This window comes from Ixodes scapularis, unplaced genomic scaffold, assembly GCF_016920785.2.
Source record: "Ixodes scapularis isolate PalLabHiFi unplaced genomic scaffold, ASM1692078v2 PGA_scaffold13__105_contigs__length_92229423, whole genome shotgun sequence".
NCBI classification, from domain to species: Eukaryota; Metazoa; Arthropoda; class Arachnida; order Ixodida; family Ixodidae; genus Ixodes; species Ixodes scapularis.
The window spans coordinates 81,867,206-81,887,299 of record NW_024609839.1 but is presented as its reverse complement, the minus strand read 5'-3'; the positions used below and the strand labels follow the sequence as shown (position 1 = coordinate 81,887,299).

The 20,094-nt window shown below is 42.7% G+C and overlaps 2 protein-coding genes across 5 annotated transcripts; one reads left to right on the top strand and one right to left on the bottom strand.

The window, feature by feature from the left end:
• Nucleotides 1–2,328: 2,328 nt before the first annotated feature.
• LOC115314647 lies at nt 2,329–12,700 on the bottom strand. 2 transcript variants are annotated; one of them, XM_029973771.4, is made up of 5 exons: nt 12,346–12,684; nt 11,476–11,571; nt 11,057–11,334; nt 10,591–10,689; nt 2,329–9,546 (listed from the first exon to the last, which is right to left on the bottom strand). In XM_029973771.4, exon 5 carries the CDS (start codon nt 9,496–9,498, stop codon nt 7,327–7,329), a length of 2,172 nt encoding a protein of 723 aa, XP_029829631.2. In that variant the 5' UTR covers nt 9,499–9,546; nt 10,591–10,689; nt 11,057–11,334; nt 11,476–11,571; nt 12,346–12,684; the 3' UTR covers nt 2,329–7,326. The 2 variants fall into 2 exon arrangements, with proteins under 2 accessions (XP_029829631.2, XP_040354662.1); XM_040498728.2 differs by having other exon boundaries at nt 10,591–11,334; nt 12,346–12,700.
• Nucleotides 12,701–12,902: 202 nt separating this feature from the next.
• On the top strand, nt 12,903–19,793 carry LOC115314648 (BEN domain-containing protein 5). 3 transcript variants are annotated; one of them, XM_029973772.3, is made up of 10 exons: nt 12,903–13,219; nt 14,825–14,949; nt 15,038–15,308; nt 15,750–15,833; nt 17,058–17,161; nt 17,449–17,587; nt 19,054–19,128; nt 19,376–19,499; nt 19,581–19,643; nt 19,727–19,793. In XM_029973772.3, the coding sequence occupies exons 1-9, from the start codon at nt 13,012–13,014 to the stop codon at nt 19,633–19,635; spliced, it is 1,185 nt and encodes a 394-aa protein (XP_029829632.2). In that variant the 5' UTR covers nt 12,903–13,011; the 3' UTR covers nt 19,636–19,643; nt 19,727–19,793. The 3 variants fall into 3 exon arrangements, with proteins under 3 accessions (XP_029829632.2, XP_029829633.2, XP_040354667.1); XM_029973773.4 differs by having other exon boundaries at nt 12,924–13,219; nt 19,712–19,793; XM_040498733.2 differs by having other exon boundaries at nt 12,924–13,219; nt 19,376–19,643.
• The last annotated feature ends 301 nt before the right edge of the window (nt 19,794–20,094 follow it).

Below are 20,094 nucleotides of genomic sequence, written 5' to 3'. Positions count from 1 at the left end.
GCCGTCCGGGGAGAGTGTGGTGTGCTCGGACCACTTTGAGAAAGAGTGCTTCGACAGGACTGGACAAACCGTGCGCTTGAGGGTGGATGCTGTCCCCACGAAAAACCTGGTAATATATCCTTTGGTTTTATGAAATGCGTTCAAGTATCAAAACTGTGCTGTTTGCATGGTTGATGCCCAAACTTTCATTTCGTATGCCGGTGTCGCCTCGCTTTACGCCATTCTGCCGTGTCATGGGCTGTTTCAATGACTGGTTAACGACTGCGGCCAATGTCACAAGCACGAACGCATAAGGTGCACGAGGTCTCTGCCTTCAAAAGTTCTTCCACAAAGCCAGTACTTTCGCTAGAAATGCATGTCTCAAGCTAGGAGCACGGGTTAGTTCCTCCCGCAAAGCTTTCCACTTTAGCGAATGCTGGAGAGAAGGAGAGTTCACTCGCCTTTGTTAAGTGGAAAGAGTGGAGGCTCGAAATGAGAAAGAGAAATTCCACCCCCTCCCACGACCTCTCTCTCTCTCGCTAAAATCTGATTGCTTTCATCTCCTCAATTGGATCGGGCTTGACACATGACCCGAACCTCCCATGAGCACGCGTGAATCTATCTTCAGCTGGTTGTTGTCTGCTTCGAAACCACACCATGAGGGGGCCCGCTGCTCCTCTGATTACCGTGTGGGCTTTTTGTTTTCTTGTAACGCGATGCCGCCCTGGAACCCTAATCTGGACACTTGGTGAAAAAGCTGGCAAGAAATCGGACAGTCGTGATTGGCCAACGTCGGACTTGACCTCGGCGCCGGCCAATCATAGCCGCCGGATTTTTTGCCAAGTGTCTAGATTAAAGCCCCTGTTGTGCTGCGTGTGGTGCAAACACCGGGTGTCTCAAGTTGAGGCCAGGCTCTTTAAATCGACCACAAAATTCGGTTTCTTAAACTATCGCGCTACGATTTTGTGCAGCGTTGCCCACAGGTGGTGCATTTTTTCCATAAAATTTGCAAAGAGCAAACTGACCCGAGGAAAAAGTAATAAAAAGAAAAAGGCTTAACTCCTATGGAAATATTGCAAAGCCACCGGTCTTTAAAGAATAGGGCTCGCTATTGTTTGGAGACCGGTGGCTTCGTTGAATTTCCATAGGAGTTGAGTCTCAGACAAACCAAGCTGTGTAGCAGGGACTAAAGGACACAGATTAATCTGTGACCATTCTGGCACAAAGCGGCAGAAACACTAGTTGTTTTTTTTTTTGTAAAACAGAGTTATCATTGTATTTCAAGAACAAGCTTCGCCAAGCCCCCGCACATGATTCCAAACAATTATAAGCGGGCCCGCTTAGGTGTGTCTAGGCGCGCATTGAAGTCAGGACGGCTGCTGGGAGGGAGTGTTGAGCGGGAAGGATTTGCCTCAGTGGAAAGGAGGAAACAGCATGGGAGATGAGGTTTGCGCTACCTTTCAGTATATAGGCACCTTTGTTGGCAAGGTGCCTGTGCAGTAGCTTTACACAAACATGGTTTTTGCGCACGTGCAGTACCCACACCTGGTGTGGCCAAATGCTGACATGTTCGTTAACAGCGTACGAGTCCATAATATAAAATTTAAAAGGTGTTTTTTTTTGCTGAAAAAATAAACTATGCATCGCCAAATGCTCATTTTCTGCCCAAATGTAGCGGTAGCAATCTGAACCAAATGCCAAGGTTTCAGAGCTAAACATTATTTTTAAATTTTTGAATAGGAAAATGACGACCGATGGTGTTCTAGAATACATGGAGCTCTATGGCGCCAGTTTACGAAAACGAGCTAAAATTGGCCCCATTTTCCCATTGAAATATCCGGAAAATCACTTTGAAACTTTGGCATCTTATTCGGACCCCTGGCGCTACATTTGGGCCAGGGTTCTTTCCAGAAATGCTTAAGATCTGGACATCTGGAAGTTTCCAGGGTGTTAGGAGGGAAGAGCGTATTGGAGTTCTCAGAACTTTCTCTATTGCACAGGACTGATTTCGTTTAGGGGGTTTAGCGGTTCTCTTGCATAGTGCCACACAAGTCTGCCAAACACAACAATCTGGGCTGTCGTGCATCTACAAAATCAGTATTTTTGTCCAGCGGAGGCTAAATATAGAGGTAGACAGTCAGCCAGACTGGTGGGTGGCAAAACCACTGCCGCCCACTTTGGGGAGAACCCTGATTTTGGGTGGAGAATGACCGTTCGGCGATGCATGGTTCATTTCTGCGGTGGGAAAAACACTAACCTTTTTTGGGGAGGGGGGGGGGGGGGGGGGGGGGACACGCTGTTCAGGTGTATAAGATGTGGACATGAGATTAGAGAATAAATATGGCTGTTGATTCAGCAAGGTCAGTGCTTGGAATTGATGGCCAGATTAATATGTGACTGCTGTCTGTCTGTTTTATTAAATTACAAGGCATCGAAAATGGTTGGGTTGATTGCCTGAACCCCTACGTTTGCCCTCATCATTTAGTGATTTTACTTCACATGGGAAGCTTCTATCAAAGGACAAATTAACTGACTATGAGATGAAATCATGAAATCCTATGGAAGTGCTTTCGCGGTAGATAATGACCCGACGAATTTTGATGATTTTCTGAAATATGGTTACTTGAACTGTGCATTTTACGAAGTTGCATGCGCAAGGTCCAAAACGTCTTGAGGAGTTCCCGAACGCTTGATTGCCCAGTTGAAAAATCTCATTAACTCCAATTGGAATTCCAATTGGTATTAACTGGAACCAATGGGATTTAACTGGTTCCAACTGGCAAAACATTTCCAATTGGAAGCTTAACTGGTTCCAATTGGACTTCCAACTGGCACTAACTGGTTCCAATGGGACTTCCAATTGGCACTAACTGGAACCAATGGGATTTAATTGGAAGCTTAACTGGCACATCTCCAATTGGAAGCTAAACTGGTTCCAATTGGAAATTCAATGGACGTCAGCTGGAACCTCAATAGGTTCCGACTGGAAATGCAATGGGTTTCAGCCTGTTTTCTCACTAGGTTCCAACTGGAGATTTAATGGGTTTCAGCTGGCATCTCAATAAGGTTCCAAATAAAAATTGAACTATCTGGTTAAAAATGAAAAATAAAGAGAAAGTCTTGCATTTGGCACCAGTGCCCAAAATAATAGCCGGAATGAAATGAAGAAAATATCAGTTAAAAACAAACTGTATTCTTAAAGATTCTAATTTAAGGGCATTTGGCATGAAATAGCTTATAGATGGTTCAATATTTGAAACAATTCAGTTACATTTGTCATTTATTAGATGTGGAACCCTAACTTAAGCAGGTTGCAAAACAAAGAATAGTTTATACAGGTTTACAAATGGTTGAATGCTGTAGAAACTTTGTCACAGAAAGTAGCATCAGAGTTGCAATCTCGCTCATAAAAAAAGTGCTACGGACACGAGAGCAATTTATCACAGAGCTTTATTTCAAAGGGGAACAGGCAGTTTTATACTTAAATAAAGCAAGATAACAGATTAGACCTCAAGTCTTGAAGAACACTTCTAGGTTACATATAACTTGTAATTTACCCATTAGAAGGGTCATGAGTATCATACAACAAAGCATACATAAATCAGACCTTTAGAACAATTGAATACTTACTGCCTAGTGCACGAACAAAGCATAATATATAACATACATTTTTTTATCTATAACACAACATACAAATAAAAAGTGTTAGAATACATCAGGCACACTCATTTGTGAGATTACACTTGCCTCACATTCTTGAAGCATCAGGAGTAGCACTTACAAGCACAAGTTATGGAAAAGGTCTATTTAGCATTTGCCACAAAGTAACATGTATGTGCTAAGCGTGGCTTTGTTTAGAATTCAGACACTCTCATGAACATTACGATGTAGTCGCAGCTCTGTCTTATTTGACACATGAAGATATGGCTAGGGAACTCCAACTACAAGATGTGTACTATTCTGAAATACCAGGAATTATCAGGGGAAATGACCCGTAAAAGTCGTTGTGCGGTGTACACTAAAGCCCAGCAGTCGTGCATCGGAACAACCACGCTGAGTAACATTGCTTGAAATGCAGTGTTGGGTAAAGTACATCTAAAAAGTACTTGAAGTACAGTACAAAGTGAATGAGAGCTTATGCACTTTAAGTAAAGCGGTAAATGAAGTACCATGCATATAGTGTATTTGAAGTAAAGTACTATAAATACAATGCACTTTAATTGTAAAGTACAAGCATTTTTTTATACAATCTTTCATGACACCCTTTCATTTCCCTAGTGTTTTTTGTTAACTGGTACGCATTGCTCCAGGGGTAATCAGGGGTGCATCAGTTATTTTTGGAAATGGCGGCAAATGTTGGATAAAGCCAAGTGGCCACAGAGTATAGTTATTTTCGAAAATTGCGCCGAATTCAGAAGTCTCTCTGACTTCTTCATTTAGCACTGCTTGCACCGAAGAGGGTATAAGGAGTGTTAAATCATGTACATTATACTTTATGTATAATGTACATACCGTAAAATACTGGGAAAGCGCCCACTGAACCTTTGGAGGTAAGCGCAAAAAAATTGGGGATGGGCACTTGTCCAGTCATAGATTTTACATATAAATGTACAGTGCGTATTTTCTCAGATCTTGCAAATCTGGTAATGGACGCTTAATGTGGAGTGAGCGAATGCGCAGAATTCTAGGTAAAGTACTTCTCAGCACTGCCGAAACGTCATTAGTGATGCAAGCCACCATCTAAATAAAAGAGAGCTGCTGTGACTCTCATCTTCTAGCAAGCATGACAGAAGGTGACTCGTAATGTGCATGCTGGTGCAGCACCCGTCTAAACCGAAACCGAAAGTAGGAGGGGTATTTACTAAACTTTTAATCATTATGAAGGGACTCCCAGGAACATTTTGACATAGTCACAGCTGGTTTAAGTCCATGAAGCTATGGCATTGTGATGTCGAAGTCAAATATGTTGCATACAATCTAAATTGGTTAAAAAGACCTTGATAGTGACCAAAATTTCAGTCTGCTGCAAAAGGAGTATGCTGTATCCAGATATGAAGTTGAACCAAGGGTACAGACAGGCAAATTAACCAAACTTCCGAAAGCAATATGTTATATCCAAATGTCTGTTGTAACCAGGTCTGTTTTAACGAGTTCATACTGCATATGTTTAGTAAGGCGTCTACTAATCTGGAAAATCTAGAACTGTCAGAGACTTTTGCTTATCTGGAAAAGTCAGAATTATCAGGGAATTGTAAAAAACGTTCGCTAAATCAGGAAAATGACCCATGCAAGTGCCACAGCAATGTGCAATGAAGCCCGATGGCTGCGCGTTGTACGGCTGCGGTAAGTAATATTGCCCAAAATATCACTAAACAACAAGCAACCATCTGGTTAAGAAGGAAGAGCCATTATTGATTTCTAAGACGAATAGTATGTCAAAGTCGTACTTTTAGGTCAAAAGAGCACTCCTTCGATAAAAGTAATGGTCGAGGATCTAACTGAAATAGTCAGAAAAACCTGGAAATGTCAAGGAATTTGAAAGAAGTAATTTGGTAGACATCCTGTTTTAGACAGCGGGAAGTTAGTATGCCTTCAACTAGCATTTGACAAAATCACTGTGGCGTGGCAATTCAGGCAGTGAAGCGGTAAAGGTAACCTGGTGTTTTTAACGAGTATCACACAGTAGGGATTGCCTAAATGCAGTGTACAACACCCCTCTTAATCAAAAGAGGCAGGAGTAAGAAAAGAACTTCTATTTAAAGGTTTGCAGCACAAACTTTCCCTACACAGGCTGCCAAGCTCTGGCATGTAAGCACAATGACCACTGATCAACCAGTAATAATGTGTGATTGAATGACAACCGTGACAATCTACACTGACTATTATCTATTCAGATGCAAATATGAGCAATTCAGAAACAAGGAGTGGAAACTGAATTGGAACATTTTTTTTAAAAATTAGTTGTGCAATAAAATATTTATATTAATGGTATGAAACTTTGACAATATGATCAAGAAGGTATGCAAAGTAGCACAGGATGAGAGGAGATGGGATTTGAATTTTTAAAGGAGCTGTGCAACGATTTTAACGTGGAAAGAATTGGCATCTTCTGTTTTTGATATTGTTCACCTTGTCACAAATGACAGAAAACACACCTCCTTTCATCGAAATGTTGCGATTCCGCCGCGTAATAGTGAGGCAAAACTGAGAATATTCCCTGACCTGCAGCCGCGAGCGGCGGCCATGAGAAACACGCGGCATGACGTCAATGGAGAATCTTGTAGAAAGACCAAGTTACTTGAATACCTGCTCGATAAAAGGTAACTTTTCTATATCGTTCCAACATAGATATAAATGCATCAAAAACCTGGTATCATAGACAAAACTCTTATTATACGGAGGTTTAGTGGCGCCAGCTATCCTATATAGGTCCACAAAACCGTCAGCTCTATAAGCTACCGCGAACAGCCGACAGAAGCTGGAGGGGGACAGGGCTGGACGGGTATGGCCGGACCCGGATGAGACTTTCCTCCTTTCACTGTATTGTTCGCGCGGCGCCCGCCAGCACGTGGTCACGCGGTCACAAGCGGATGAGTTCTCGCTGCTCACTGATGGCTCTAAAGAGAGAACTTTAGCAGAACCCGCGCCTACACCATCAACATCACTGCGCACGTGACCCGGAAGACGACGTACGAGTTGAAAGGTGGCAAAAACCTTGATCCTTTTCATTTCTTTAAATAAAAGCTAGGGTATCCAGGCAAAATCTTTTTCTGTAGTTCACTTCAGAAGTGTCAGGCATCAACTTCCACAATTATTTAAGTAAAGCCCTAAAATTGTTGCACAACTCCTTTAAGTTAAAGGGCATTTACAGTGTTTTGACCCACAAACCGGCTCAACTGTATGGCATGCGAAGGTCAATCCTTTCTGGTGATAATCTCTAGAAGATTGATAATTAACTCAGTAGTTTGCTGTAACCATGAAAGACGTGTCACTATGTGCCTATACGACGTCAGAAATCGATAAATAAAAAAATCTCCAAGAAACGACTACTTTCAGCACAAAATATGGCATGAACGACTTTAAATGTTAGGATGAACACAACTACCGTAAAATACTGGGCAAGCGCCCACTCAAACATTGGAGATAATCACAAAAAAATGGGGGATGGGCGCTTGTCTGGTCATCAATTTTACATATAAATGTATGTGCATATTTTCTCAGATCTTACAAATTTGGGAATGGGCGCTTAATGTGGACTGGGCGGATGTGCGGTATTCTACGGTAATAAAAAAAAGAATTATGTTGCTTCCCAATGCCAGCTTATGTTTCATGCTTTCTTTTCACGATTTAGAATGTCAAAGCGCTGGGAACAGCTACAATGAACTTGCTCCGTAACATCACATATGTGCACACGTTTGAGATTTCAGAGATGGGGACAACTTGCGCATATGCATGATCTCCTGACACCCGATGAAAATGATTCTTTCGAGACACTGGGAAGTATGGGGCTGGCAAGCACTTTAGGGGTGTCAGGATGACAAATGTGGAAGTGTCATAAACTATCTTTTCAATCCTGCCAAATGTTCCATCTGCAAGTTCGACAAAAGAGTTGTTAGTTTTCTTGTTAAGGCTGTAGGAATAAGTTGTCAGAATGGACTTGTCTTTGATCGCGCGTTGAAACTCGACAGCCCGAGAAGAAAATGCCGGAGAATTTCGGAGAGGACCACGAAACGTAACATATGGGGCTTCTTTGCCAAAAAATCGCACTCCTTCCCCTGACACTAGCATAGTCTTCTGAGTTACGTTCAGATCCAGTGAGTTACAATACTGTGAAACCTTGGCATTGACAGTTTGCTCACTCAATTTGCACACAGCAGTCTGAAGTGCCATTGCTCGACAGATCTGTTGCGGGATTCCGTTAGAAGCTTTGATACGAGATTTAAGGAAGCCATTTCCCGATTCAAAAGGAAAAGCAGAATGGGACCATAAGGGTCCCCAGAGGCGGACACTTTTAACAAGATGTCCAAGTTGATGCAGGTTGTATGTCATGCTCTGTTTTTCATACAAAAGCTGGGTGGTAATCATAAACTCGAGCATCATCCCATCAACTGCATCAATATCCGAGACGGGGATCTTTTTTCCTAACATGACGTGCAAGGATTCTACCAAAAGTGCCCAGTGCCGGAGATACTGATTTGGCAGAAGGCCATCCAACACCGGCACACTGTAGTACAGGATCCAGTTCTCTAACTCTTTCGCCTTCCAGAACTTTCTTTCCTTTAGGGATCGTGGCATTCGCCTCACATCCTTTGGCGGCCTCATTGCCAGCAGCTTCCGATCAAGTTCAGCAATTCTGTTCCCAATGTAGAATTTCTCTCCTGTGGCTTCGAGCCAGTACTCAAGAAACTGGCGCCCCACCCCCAAGAGAACACAATGCATATAGTCTGGGACAAACCCGCAGACTATGTCAAAATGTTCCAGGTTGATTAAGGGAGATGCAGTTCTGACTCCTCTAACTACCGTCCCAGTGTCAAGTGCCTCCTCCATGTCTGCAATCATTTGTATTTCCGTCCTCTCTGGAGGGTCGTCTTTCAGGGTAGGGTACTTGACAGAACCCCCATGCCGCTCTCCAGGGTGCAAACACCAATTGCATCCATAATACCCATTGAACTGGAGGATGCCTTGCATGGGGGCTCTGGCCACTGAATCAACAGCGCAGCATATACAAAATGCTTTGAAAGTTTCAGTGGCACCTTTATAAAACAAACTAAACCCCTCTACGGACAAGTTGTTTACCTGATCCACGAAAACATTCTGGAATACATCCATCTTCGGTTTCGATTTCCCGAACCACAGAGCTGCCAGCACAAGCTTGCCCATACGAACTGGAGCAGGAAGTTCGTTAATGGTGAGCTGGATGGGCCAGATTGCAGTGGATGAAGATGAGAACACTGGAGCCCCATCGGTGTTCAGCGTCATGCTTACTCTGTGACCATATTTGGCAGTAGCCTTGACAAATGACCGGTACATTTCCCCATCTGTAATGTCCGTGAGAGTGTCATCTAAAGGAAGAGGCTGAGTTAAATCTAAGAAATCTCCAGACTTCAAAATATCCTGCAGTTGCGAGCGGATGTCAAGCGTCACAAAGAAAGGTGCCTCGGACAGGCTTGACACCTTGCATACACGGGTGCAATGCGGACATGTAAATGAAGAGCAGTCCTCCAGTAGTCCGACGTAAAAAAAACAGTGAATGCAGTAAAAATGAAAAGTGAGATCGCTGTTGGTGTCCTTCAGCACCTGGGAAATCATATAACGCGACTCGGGCAAAACAGGCTGGCTGAACATAGAGTTCACCATTTTCAGGAGGTTAGAAAGACCTGTAAAAGTGAGGTTGCTACTCACAGCATACTTCAAAACCATCAGCAAAAGTTCTCCCTTTGACACTACGACCTGTTCCTTGATAATCTCTTTAAAGAGATCTGCAAAGAATGTTGCACCGTCGTCCGCAGGAGCTTGCATCGTGGGGTGCTCACTTCCGTTCAGCTCAGCATCTTCAGTGCGCAAGTCCTGAAAAATAGAGAAAGTTACAATGCATTGTATAAGTAAAAAGGTGATTTACTTTGTTACAATATGATCATGACAATAAAATATCAGTGCTACACTATTCACATTTCCTGGGGCACTCGAATGCCCTAAATTATCAAACATGTTTTTCCAACATATGTAACATTTCACTAACAATAAAAATGTCAAATGACAGTGACAAGTGTAAAATATCGAGAAAGTTCCGACGAAAAATTTGAAGATCAATCTTGAAAACCAGAGGTATGGGTGCTTGCTCCCATACCTCTTGAAGGGAAAAAATTCGGAAAAGGTAAAAATAGGGGGAGCTTCGCCTCTCAGTGCTCGTGCACCTAGAGAAATGGCTAACGCAGAGGAGCATCTGTTCACTGGGTAGGTGTATAATTTTGGGAAGGGTACCCAATATGTCCTTTGCCTATTTTTCACACTTTTCAAAGGTACCAGGTTAGTGCTTATTGCTAAAAGACAAACATTGTGTCGGCCCTGATTCAGACAGAAACGCAAACTTTAAACTCAATTTGTAAACAAAGCAGTGCAGTTGCATCAAGTACAATGGTTCTTGTCCAGTTAACCTACATTAGCTAATGCCCTATGTGAATTTCTGAGCAGCATTATAGAACCCATCAGGAGAAGAGAGACCATGGCTCTTTTATATAAACTCCAGGGGATAAGGTGATCTCCACTAGGCATGTGGGGCAGGTACACGACGACTATTTAGAAAGGTAGAACTTTTCCTTTCCTGCCGAGTGCTTCACTCTGTGTTTTTGATAGTACTCTACAAAACTTGCAGGGTGGAGAAAAACACGCGATAAGACAGGCTTCTCAGGTATTATAATGTTCTACAAGAAGAGAAGGAAGCATTGGGTTGGGTAAACCTCAAGAGAGCAGATGATGTTTCAGTAATAGATAGTTTCTCAGGGCTGAGCTCCGTCTGAACCACCCGCTTCAAGGCTCTGCAGTATTTTTCATATTTTTCTTCTTCTAGCTATACAATATGTGTGATGTAACTATTTTCCAGAATATACTTACACCACCATTTGTAGAGTCACTGTCGTAGTTGGTATCTGAAAGTTGTGAATGCTCGGCACTAGAGGTGTGACCACTGAGCTCTTGCTGTTCTGAGGACACCTACCACAAAGCAAGAAAATGGTTTAATAAGCATGCTGCTTTCATCATGGGAGAATAATAAAATTTGTAAATAATATAATTGGGGATCCACAATGGTAACTGTCTAAGAATATATAAGACCATTTTTAGAACCAGTTGTGTAGTTAGACTTTGACTTATTGCATGCTCCCTACTGGAGGTAGGTATGCTTGCTGTTCTTTATGCTTTCCAAAAGAATAAAAAATGGCCAAAAAAAAATGAGATGAGGTGCAGTCGTGCCATTTTAATTATATTTATGTTAATTTAGCCTGAAACCTAAAAGAATCTCTAACATTACTACAAGTCACTGGTGTATACCATGCAATAATTTTCAAAGAAGCATACTTACAAGATCATCCTCAGAGTCATTGCTGAGGTTAAAGTTCAAATTGTCTGCATGCTCGCTACCACAGTCAGGCGAGGAGGGTGCCTGCAACCTCAAGGGTGTCTAAAACAAAGCAAAAAGGGATGTTGTTATTTTAGCTTCAATCATACTGACTGCAATTCAGCCTGAAACTATATACTTACAGGGTAACTCACAGAGTCACTGCTGTAGCTGGAGTTCAAACTGTCTGCATGCTCGCTACCAGAGCAAGGCAAGGAGGGTGACTGCATTCTCAACGGCATCTAAAACAAAACAGAAGGGGTGTTGTCATTTCGGTTTCACTCGCACTAAAAGTAATTCAGCCTAAAACTTAAAAAGTATCAAACGTGGGTGCAAATCGTTTACACAGATCAGCAGCTAGATATTTTTAAGAATATACTTACAGGGTCGCTCACAGAGTCGCTGTCGTAACCAAAGTTCAAACTTTGTGCTCGCTCATTACTAGCCCGTGACGAGCCAGCTTGTGGTTCAGAAGGTGCCTAAAACAAAGCAGGAGTAGGATCAGTCTGAATAATTAAATATGGTTTGTTAGCACACTTCCCTCCAAATCCACTTGGGTTCAAAATTGTTTATGCATTATATTTAGGGCCTTACTTAGCTGTATTGCAAAACATATATACTGTGTGGTCGACACACTTCCAGAATGTGCCGATATATTTTTTTAAGTGCATCTGCTGACATGACAAAGCTGTTCCCCTTGCTACGGCAAAGTACAAAGTTAAGCTAAGTTTAATGGCCCACAAAAATTATAACTTAATGCATCAAGTAGAAACTTTGCAAATGTGTCCTATTTGTGCCTCAAATTTTTAAATATTATAAACTCCAGAGTACAAAAAAAAAAAAAAAAGGAAAAAAAAAAAGAAAAATGTAAGTGCCCTGTTTTCAAAAAAGAAAATTATATATAATTTTTTTTACTCGAAGTTGAATGAAATTTGAACGTATAAATGTGACCAGTAAAATATGTGAGGAAAGGTACTAGTTAACGCGTCAGGTCGCCGATTTCTGCGGTCCATCTCAGCGCATAATATTCTTTATTGGGGGTAGCTTCAATGCTTCTTTTGTTGGCTGCAATGTTTCTCATTTATCTATGCCATATAGCGCAGCGCTAACTCAGCGCTAGCAGTGTTGAATCGAGATTAGGAACCGCATCCGTGCTTTGTATGAAGCGCACCGATACACCGATGTGCCGGTACATAGACATCCGGGACTGAATGCATTCAGCAAACGTCGTTAAAAGTTATTTATATACGTACCTCTTCAACTTCAGAAGACTTCTGTTTTTTTCGTGCATACCACGTCGACCGCGGGACTGTTTCTTGGGACCCGGGATATAAATGCTGCTTGTAACGTGTTCGTTTCTTTCGACGCGTGCTAGATCGTCCCGACGACGAAGGCGGGGGTGTATCCCCCGTTCTGCCCATTCTGTTGTTCGTATGAAAGGAGGCGCCTCTCTTAAATGAACTTCACAAGAATGCACTACAACGCCATGCACTCGTACACGCACACACAGACCAACGTTGATGCTAGCGGGTGGTGGGCCCCTCGTGCCCTCGTACTCGTGCGCTCGTGGTACGGCACATGCTCGTGGCCATGGCAGCCATGGTCCTGGCGTGATGTTAACTGCAATGGTACTGAATCCAAGTGCTCCCAACAATTATTGGTGAGATCAGTGGTTGGTACAGACTACACGGTAAAACTTCTTAATAATAATGCTAGTTTCTTAAAAAGAATCATCGCATGTTTAATAAAAGTTATACTGATAAATAAAATAAGATGCCTACAAGAATGCCGCAGTGGTTCGGTTCAACTCGAAGGCGGATCCAATCCAATCCGGTTACGCATTTCGTGTCGCGCGTTGTTCTTACTTCGTATGTGCCTGTACCCCGTTCCTTGTTCGTTTTCGTGAGCTATTGTTAAGGATGATTACGCACGCGTGCGTACGGTACGAAGACGACCACTGTCAGGCAATTGTGCCGGTTTCCTACGTCAAGGACTTCAAACCAAAAGGACTAAATGATTTCGATGATCGTGCGAAATATTCCGTCCGTTGGACATGCGGGGATGGCGACAGCGACGACGAAGACGACCAAGAAAGTTATTACAAAGCGAGAATTCTACTCTTGGGAGGTAAATGGACATTCCTTATTTTTTTAGTGAAAGAATCTGACTTATGGGTTGCAAATGGTCTTTTTAGCGTTAAGTAAATGTTGCTACCAGTTTTAGCATGCGATGTGTGCGATCGTTAACCCTAACACAGAAGTGCGTGGAGTCTAGAGTGCCGTTCGACGGCACTCTACTCGCACGTTGAAGTGCCGTCCGAAAGTCTCGTATAAAACGAATTGTCAAAATAAGTTTTTTTTGTAGTTGTAGGGAACCTTAGGGGAAACCTGTCCGCTTCATGCGCAGCGGACGTGTTGAGCGGACCCAGGTTTAATCCCGAGTAGCCATTTTTTTTTTGAACATTTAGTGATATTTACGTAATTTCTTTTTTTACAATTATCGCTCAAAAAAAAAAGTCGAACAGCGGGCCTCAGGTTGCCGGTTGGATGCCGCGAAGCTGCGTGCACGATGGGTGCAAAAATATTCTAAAAGCCGGGAGTCATAATGATCATTCCTGCTTGAAGGTTTCACTGACGATGTTTCCCGCATGGGAGACGAAACGTTTGATTAAATTGTTAATCATGTTGAGTAAAGTCGGCGCAGTTTTTTTGATCGTGTACGATAGGGCCAAGTCTTTTTTTTTTTTTTTTTTCGGACGACACTTGAACCCTCTCTGGAAGAGTGCCTAGACGCACCCTTATTTTAATAAAAAAAATAATAAACAAAACTTTTCCTCTCTCAAAAAAAAAAAAAAAAAAGAAGAAGGAAACATTGCTTTACTTTGCGCTTATTTTGCCAAAAATTAAGGCAATAATATGTGTGTTGATTTTATTTCCTGTCCATTTAGTGAGTTTTAACGCCACATAGCCCAAAAATTGGAATGCTATTTGATGATTTTGCGAAAATCATTTGATTTTCGCAAAATTTGATGATTTTCTGGGACAAAAGTCTCCAGGACGTGCGAGCTGTGGCTGAAAGGCATTGCTGTGCCATCTGCCGGCGGGTCGCCTGGTTTCGAGATCACACAAAAGCGCATGCGCGTCCTACTCTGCCTGCAAACATGTGTGTTTTCCTGCTCTTCTGCAGCACGGCGCTTAACTCGGAATCGGGCGCGTAATACCGCCTCGGAGATAGCGCTGGCGGCTGACAAGCGTCGGCTACACACTCCGAAACTCGAGATACCGCCTGGGTCATTTCGCCGCATTTCGCCGTGTCAGCGCACGTTGCTTTATAACCAGTTCAGCTTATCGCTCAGATAAGCTATAGGTGCCATGTCAGTAAGCGCTATCTCAGAAGCGGTACCACGCGCCCGACTCCGAGTTGGGAGCCGCGCCGCAGAAGAGCGGGAAAGCGCACATGTTGGCAGGCACAGTAGGACGCGCTTGCGCTTCTCTGTGATCTCGAAACCAGGCGACCCGCCGGCAGATGGCAGAGCAATGCATTTCAGTCGCAGCTTGCGTGTCCTGGAGACTTTTGTCCCCGACTGTACAGACGGACAAGGCTTTTGGAACATACAGTCAATGGTCGTTCTAAGCATGCGTTGTGAACATTAGGCACACATTTGGCGTTAAGAAAATACCCCCTATATAAGCACACTTCCATGTGCAATGTACATTCCTTTTCTTTTTACAGTTTCCAAGGAAGACGTTGCTGCAAAGATGGCAAGGAAACGAATAAGGATTAAAAAAGTATTGCATTCAGAATCCTCTGAGGATGAAGTCCCCGAGAAAAAGCAGGACGCAGAGAGACAAGAAAAGGTGATTTACTGATTTTTAGGATTTGCATGTTAGATCACACTAGCAGTATATGGTGTTAACGTTCCTTAAATTTTTTTTTATGATATAGAAGCAGATGAAGGAGCGTCAGGAGACATCCGGGAAAGCAAGCCTCTTAAGGCTTTTGGAAAAAAAAAGGAAAAAAATGGACAGTGCCAACTTAGAACAGAACGTGGAGCGGGAGGCAGCGAGGCAGGGCCAAGAAGAATTAGAGAGGCACACCAAAGACAAAAGGCACATCAAAAGCTTAGAAAAACAGCTGGCCCAAAAAGAGGAGGAGCTGGTGCAAGTAAGGGGCCTGAACATGCGACTTCAAGACCAGCTGCTGAAAGAAATGGAAGGTATGATACAACTACAATCACAAGCATTTCGATCGAAGAGTTGTAAGATGGGGAATAACTAATAGCATACTATAGTCCGTTGCAACTCAAGAAGGTAGGGCGAGGAGAAGGAAGCAGGTGGAACACTGGAAAGAGGAGGAGGTTTCCCCCTCTCTCCAACATTCCGTCTGTTCCCTCCTCCCCAGCCTTCATTTCCCTCACCCTACCTTCTTGAGTTGCAATGGCCTACAGTATATTTCGAGTGAGCGAAGTGATGCCGTGAATGCGCCATTTCTGCTCTCACTGCATCTGTATGTTTATGGGCACTAATACAAAATTCATATTTTTTTCTTTGGTCATTTTATGATGTCATTTGTATGTCCGTGTGATTATTTAATTGTTTGGTAGTGCATTCACCTTTTTGGATACTACACACAAGTTCAATTGGTTGATGTGTTTCAGATAATGGAAGACCACACCAAGCAAGTCATCTCATGAGCACAGCGTCTTCACCAAGACAAACCTTGGTCGGCCTTGATGAGAGTGGTCAGTATGCAGGAAATGTTCAAGCTAATTTGTTATGTGAATGTTCAATCATAGGTAAAGCTCCACTTTTTCAGATAAATCCAAAAAATACTCTCTGGAAACATTTTTTGCAATTCAGATTTATCAGAAAGACTTGAAATATCAACACAATGACCACACAAAAAGAAAGATTGCCATCATACTTTACATGGGCATAGCTGAATGTGTGGTCACTAGTGCTGCTAAGAGGTCACCCTTGTTTTCTTTAAAATCTGAGTATTGACAGAAGAGAATGTTATCTTGTGTTCTGGGGTGGGTTATTGTGTCTCTTGATCACAACAAAAGCCTACGAAGAGTGGGCTTTTGTTGTATTAACTGTTAGGGATTCGAGTTCTCACCATGCTTGTCACTATAAAAAAACTACACCATTTGTGATTTCTACAGAGAGGAAAGGGAGGGGGGTGTTTTTGTACCAGTGAAACCTGTGATACCAGGGATTTTGTGGGAGGCAGGAGGCAACTGAAGCTTGTATACTATTTGCTAGCAAGTTCCCAGCATCTACGCACCCAAGAGTTTGGCTATTGTTATAAGATAGTCATTTACCAAGAAAACCTTGTTTGCAAGGTTTTTCATGTACCAGTTAGTATTACCAACGACAACCCCAACGACGACCAACGAATGTGACGTCTTAGCTATAGGTCAATCAGCCATATTGTAACCTCCAAGGCTGCCTATGCCTAGCAGCAACAGATGTGACTAATTTAAATTTCTTAGTGATGCACATGTTTTCATATTGGTGGCCAGTAATAGTTGTCGGGGGTAGTGTAGTGTGTTACTAGACTAAAGATCCCAACATGTCGCACGCGAGCAACTGTAGGTTCCTTCTCACTTGCACAGGATCAAGCATGTGGAAAAAGTAAGAATAGGGAGTTTAAGCACAGTCGCTCACTTTCCCCTTGCCCGCTCACATAAGTTCTCCCTCCCATTACCTTTGCCGTATGCTAAAGCCAGGCCTGCACAGTTCGCTCAGCTTACATTTTGTAATGGGAAGGGTGCTACATTTTGTAATGGGAAGGGTGCTGCACATTTTAGAACAGTTTTAGCATGCCTTATTACTAATCTCCGACTGCGGCAAGATTACAGTCTTAGTTGCATCAACTACGACTTCTTCCTGATTTGCCGATAGATGGTGCCCAACATTTCAGAAAATGCCCATTGTTTCATAGTCCCTCTGCTTGATTACAGCAGTGCCCAAAAGAAGGTGCCTCGGTGAGCTGCAGCCTTCGAAAGACGCCCCACTGAGTGTTTGTCGGGATGACGACTCACTTATGACCGCCAAGGAAGACATGGTATAGACAGCTTTCTGTTGCCAAGTTTTGAACAGTGCTTATAGCTTAATCTTATAATGAAGCATCTCATGTCTTGTTCATAAAGAAAATATGTTCTGCAGTCAATCTACTAACTCCTGCCAATTTGCTAATTCTGACTCACTCATTGATTTCATATTTGTGAACATAATTTAAAATTTATAATCCTTCATTCATTACAAAAATTCACTTCCCAATCAGAAGCTACAGTTTTTGCCAGTCATTTCTGTATAAACTGTCTAGTTACATTTTATAAATTTCTTTTACAGGTAGACCTTGGAAGAGGGATCTTTCTGGCATCACAGGCATGGGAGGACGTTCAGGGATGTGCCAAGACCTCCATCTTTGTGAAGGAGCTGGCCTTGGCTCTTTATGGGTCACAGGAACTGATGGCAAGATCAGCCAAAGGTAAGCTGTATTCTTAATTTTGTGGGTGCTCAATAATCAAGCTTTTACAGGTGCATGGCATTCTTTCAACAGGTGTTGTGATAGTTGATGCAGAGGAGTGAAAGGCCAAGCTTACACAGGAGCCCCTGTAGTCGGTTGCCATAGAAAGGTTCTGAATTATTTGGGTGCCTCGTTTTGCAAGGTGGTTTTTGTGTAACGAGCAGTAAACTAAAGAAATTTTTTTGTGATGGCTGGGCTAACCGTGTGCGGCCCGAGTGCTTAGAAGAATGAACCACTAGAGAGTAAAAAAAAAAGGAACATCCAATGTTAAACTAAATAAAATAGTAGCCTTTTTTGTGAATCACAAGTATTGTGCCAAGTCTTGGATTTGGATTGGGTTTTTGCGACTAGGGCCATAAACACCAAGAACAAGACACTTGTTGGGATATGGTTAAAGAGAAAAAAGGGCTTTAGTAGTCATGACTTAAGTAAAACATGGTGATGAAATATGAACAAAAGAGATGGGCATGAGTTACAAGTTAAACCCTTTAAAGTTGGCATAGAAGCCAGGTCTTTTCCCCAGTCATATCCTTCAAAAAGTAGTTAAGGTCACGATAACCTTGCTCTTTCTAATTGCAGAAAATGTGCTGGCGATTGTTTTTGTTCACTGCAAGGCGCATATTTAGGAAGCACAGCCTCGAGTTATTTCTTTTTTTCTTAAAACTGGTTGGCTGTAAACTCAATGGCATGCTCGTGCCTTCAATGGCATTTCCAAGGTCCTTGCTAAATGCCCGAAGAACTCCTTTGGTGTTTGTATTACCCCTGCTTTTCGAAAATTGACAAGATTGTGGTTAATCTTCGACCGACACATTGTCTTTCTTAAAACGTAAAGAACACTCTAGACTAGCATATTAGCCCAAGTGCAAAGAAAGAAAAATTGCCCGCTTTCATCTCTTTGTGGTCAGTTGCTTGTTTGTAGATTATAAAAAAAAAGCAGTACAACAAACTATACAATCCACCTAGAAGTATGGCACTCGGCAGACTGACATGCAAGATATTGGCCTAGTAATGTTTAGTGACAGGTTGTTAATTTTAGCTACCTCCTATATATATTAAAACTTTGGGAGGTGCTCTTACCCCCTGCTACGCAATGGCTTTAAGCACAGTGATGAATGGCTACTTTTTTTTTTCTTTGCTATACCCAAATTGATAGAAGCATACAGCGGTAGTTCTTGCAAGGGACAGTAATGGTATGAAAGAAAGTATGTTAACTGCCCACTCAATTTAGCCGTTCCAGATAGTGGTGGCTGCAGAAGCCTGAAGCAGAGGGTGTATTTGCAATTTGTTCAAGCCATTCATTGTCTTAAATTAAAGAGTTATCACTGGCAAGTTCAAGTTAATATGCTTTGTAGTTTCAGCTTATACACTGTTCAGCATTGATTACAGGTTCTTGTGCATAATTAGTTCTTGATTTATTTTGTTGCTAGGCAGGCACAGCCCAAGGTTCCCCAACCAGCCAAAGAAACGGCCGATCTCGCCTAACAAGCTTGCAGTCATCCAAGGTATACGCCCGATTTCATTTGTGGTCATGCATGTTTGTTTCATACAGCAATGCAATTGCTGCACCAAGAGGCTAACCCTGCTACATTTAATAGAAATTGGGGCAATCTGTGCCAAGACTGCGCCAAAAGCCAATTTTTGGTGCAGCTTGCTCAGTTTGAAGAGATCTTATGATTCACAATTTGTCTTTTTTTTTTTTTTTTTCACCTTAACTTAGCTGTACTGTTGTGCACTGTATGTTTGCTCCAGACTGCTACAAGAGGCGGCTTCGGGAAATGGGGATGCCCGAGAACCTGGCATCTGAGGAGTCAAAGAAGAAGGTGACAGACCTCATCAATGAGAAAATTGGAGACTTGAGGAGGCGGGCGAAGAGGTGCGTTATTGATACATTTAATGCTCATGCAACATTTCGAACAAATTTCTCTTCTCTTATTAAGGCTATTTGTCATTCTAGGGCTGAAGAAGCTGCTGCTGCAGAAGCAGCCATGCGAGATGAAGACACAGGGTAGAGAAGAAGGTATGAATATCTTCAGTTTTAAGGCAAATAGCACTCAAACACCCACTTTGGTTTGCAATTTATTGTAGCCTTATTTATTCTAGGAACGGAGGTCACCAACAGCAGCAGCCACAGCTTAAATAAAGTACAAGAAGGTTTCTGTTCCACCCACTATTGCTGTGATTATTCGAGCATGCTACGTCTACATGGGTCCAAATGACTAACTGGACCCCTGCAGGGGCAGATCCAGAACTCCGTTTGGGGGGGGGGGGGGGGGGGGGGGGGAATTTGTAAGGATGCTATTCTCCCATTCTTTCGTGTGCACCGGGTGTCCGCCTATGTCAAATTGCCCTACGAGAAGGGGGGGTCGAATTGTTTTTGGGGAGGGGGGGGGCGCTCCTGTTGCCCCCCCCCCCCCCTTGCATCCGCACCTGTACTGATAGGGTAGTTTAGTGGGAACTGAATGACCCAG